The sequence below is a fragment of the Trichechus manatus genome, unplaced genomic scaffold (genome assembly GCF_000243295.1).
Source record: "Trichechus manatus latirostris isolate Lorelei unplaced genomic scaffold, TriManLat1.0 scaffold00105, whole genome shotgun sequence".
NCBI lineage: Eukaryota > Metazoa > Chordata > Mammalia > Sirenia > Trichechidae > Trichechus > Trichechus manatus.
In genome coordinates, this window is record NW_004444041.1 from 918241 (window position 1) to 919485 (window position 1245).

At 40.3% G+C, this 1245-nt stretch overlaps 1 protein-coding gene across 2 annotated transcripts in view; it reads right to left on the reverse strand.

The window, feature by feature from the left end:
- ENOPH1 (enolase-phosphatase 1) overlaps nucleotides 1-1156 on the reverse strand; it is a 15636-nt gene extending 14480 nt beyond the window's left edge. The window contains exon 1 of one of the 2 annotated variants that reach the window (XM_023737591.1): nucleotides 498-1156. In XM_023737591.1, the coding sequence (XP_023593359.1) occupies nucleotides 498-586 (89 nt within the window). In that variant the 5' untranslated portion in view covers nucleotides 587-1156. The remainder of the gene's footprint in view (nucleotides 1-497) is intronic. The other variant, XM_023737592.1, reaches the window with a different exon arrangement.
- Nucleotides 1157-1245: the final 89 nt, after the last annotated feature.

Here is a 1245-nt window from a genome sequence, read left to right on the forward strand (position 1 = left end):
GAGTCTCCTTAGGCAGGAGTGCTATCAGGGAACTCCACAACTAAGACTCAAAAGATCTGTGGAAATTGCTCAAAAGAGCACAGAACAGAGTGGCACTGCTGACACTCTCTGAGAAACCCCAAAGTGACAGGGTGCTTAATTTCATAGCTTTCTTATTTAACAGAGCAGAAAGCAAGTAATCTAAAGGTCCTGGGAAGCAGCACTCACGTGCTAAGGATCAAATATGACTTAGTTCAAGGAATTCACCATTGTCTAGGAAGCTATTTTAAACTGGGATTAAAAGTCTTCAACCCTCCCACCAAACCAGACATGCATGAAATGCTTTAGCCTAGCTTTGAAAGAAACAAAACAAAACACTCACTTGTTAGAACAACAAGAACTTTGGTATTATCTATTTTACTTATCATGCAATGTACACGTGAGAGAGAGGACTGGTAAAAAGTGTATTTGGATTTGGGGCTGGAAAAATGTTTAGAGTCACTTGAACAGCTACATACTCTGCTTTCATGCACCCAGCTGTGAATGCCGCTTTCCACATGTGGCCCTGCAGTTGTTTCAGCGCCGTGGTCTTTCGGTCCAAAGACATCTGCCAGCACACATTATCAACCACAGCCTGGATGGCCTGCTGGAGGTCATCCTCCCCATTGCCAGATGCTGCAGGGATCGGAACAGCCCCATCCAGGTGGGAATCCTCTTCAGCCTTTAAATCATAAATAATACAAAGTTTGCTTTTTGCTTATTTTAAAAAAGATCACGTAAAATGAGACCTGAAAGTCAAGCAGACCAACTTTCTTCAACTATCTATTAGCACCTAGCACTGCTGTAAATTAAAATATCACATAATTGGGAGTTGATATCAATGATTCCTAAGAGAAACTAGATTATAATTAACAAATTTACATTACTGTTCCTAGATGGCTAACACTGAAATTTAAATCTAGTCGTTGTTGTTAGGTGCTGTCGAGTCAGCTCTGACCCATAGCAACCCCACGTACAACAGAACAAAAACCTAGAGGCATGGTTTATGTGAGAGGAGAGAAAGCATGTAATGATATAATGATACAGTTTGTTGATTCAACAAACCAGGACTTCAATTAAATCTGATCATTCTCTCTGCACTAGAACTAAGGAGGGAACAACAAATGTCTCAATAAAATCAGTTTATGACTGGATTAAATGAAAAGAAGCAGCTAGTGAAGTACTACCTGGTTCTCATTCAGTTTCCTGCAATCTCCTATATCTTGC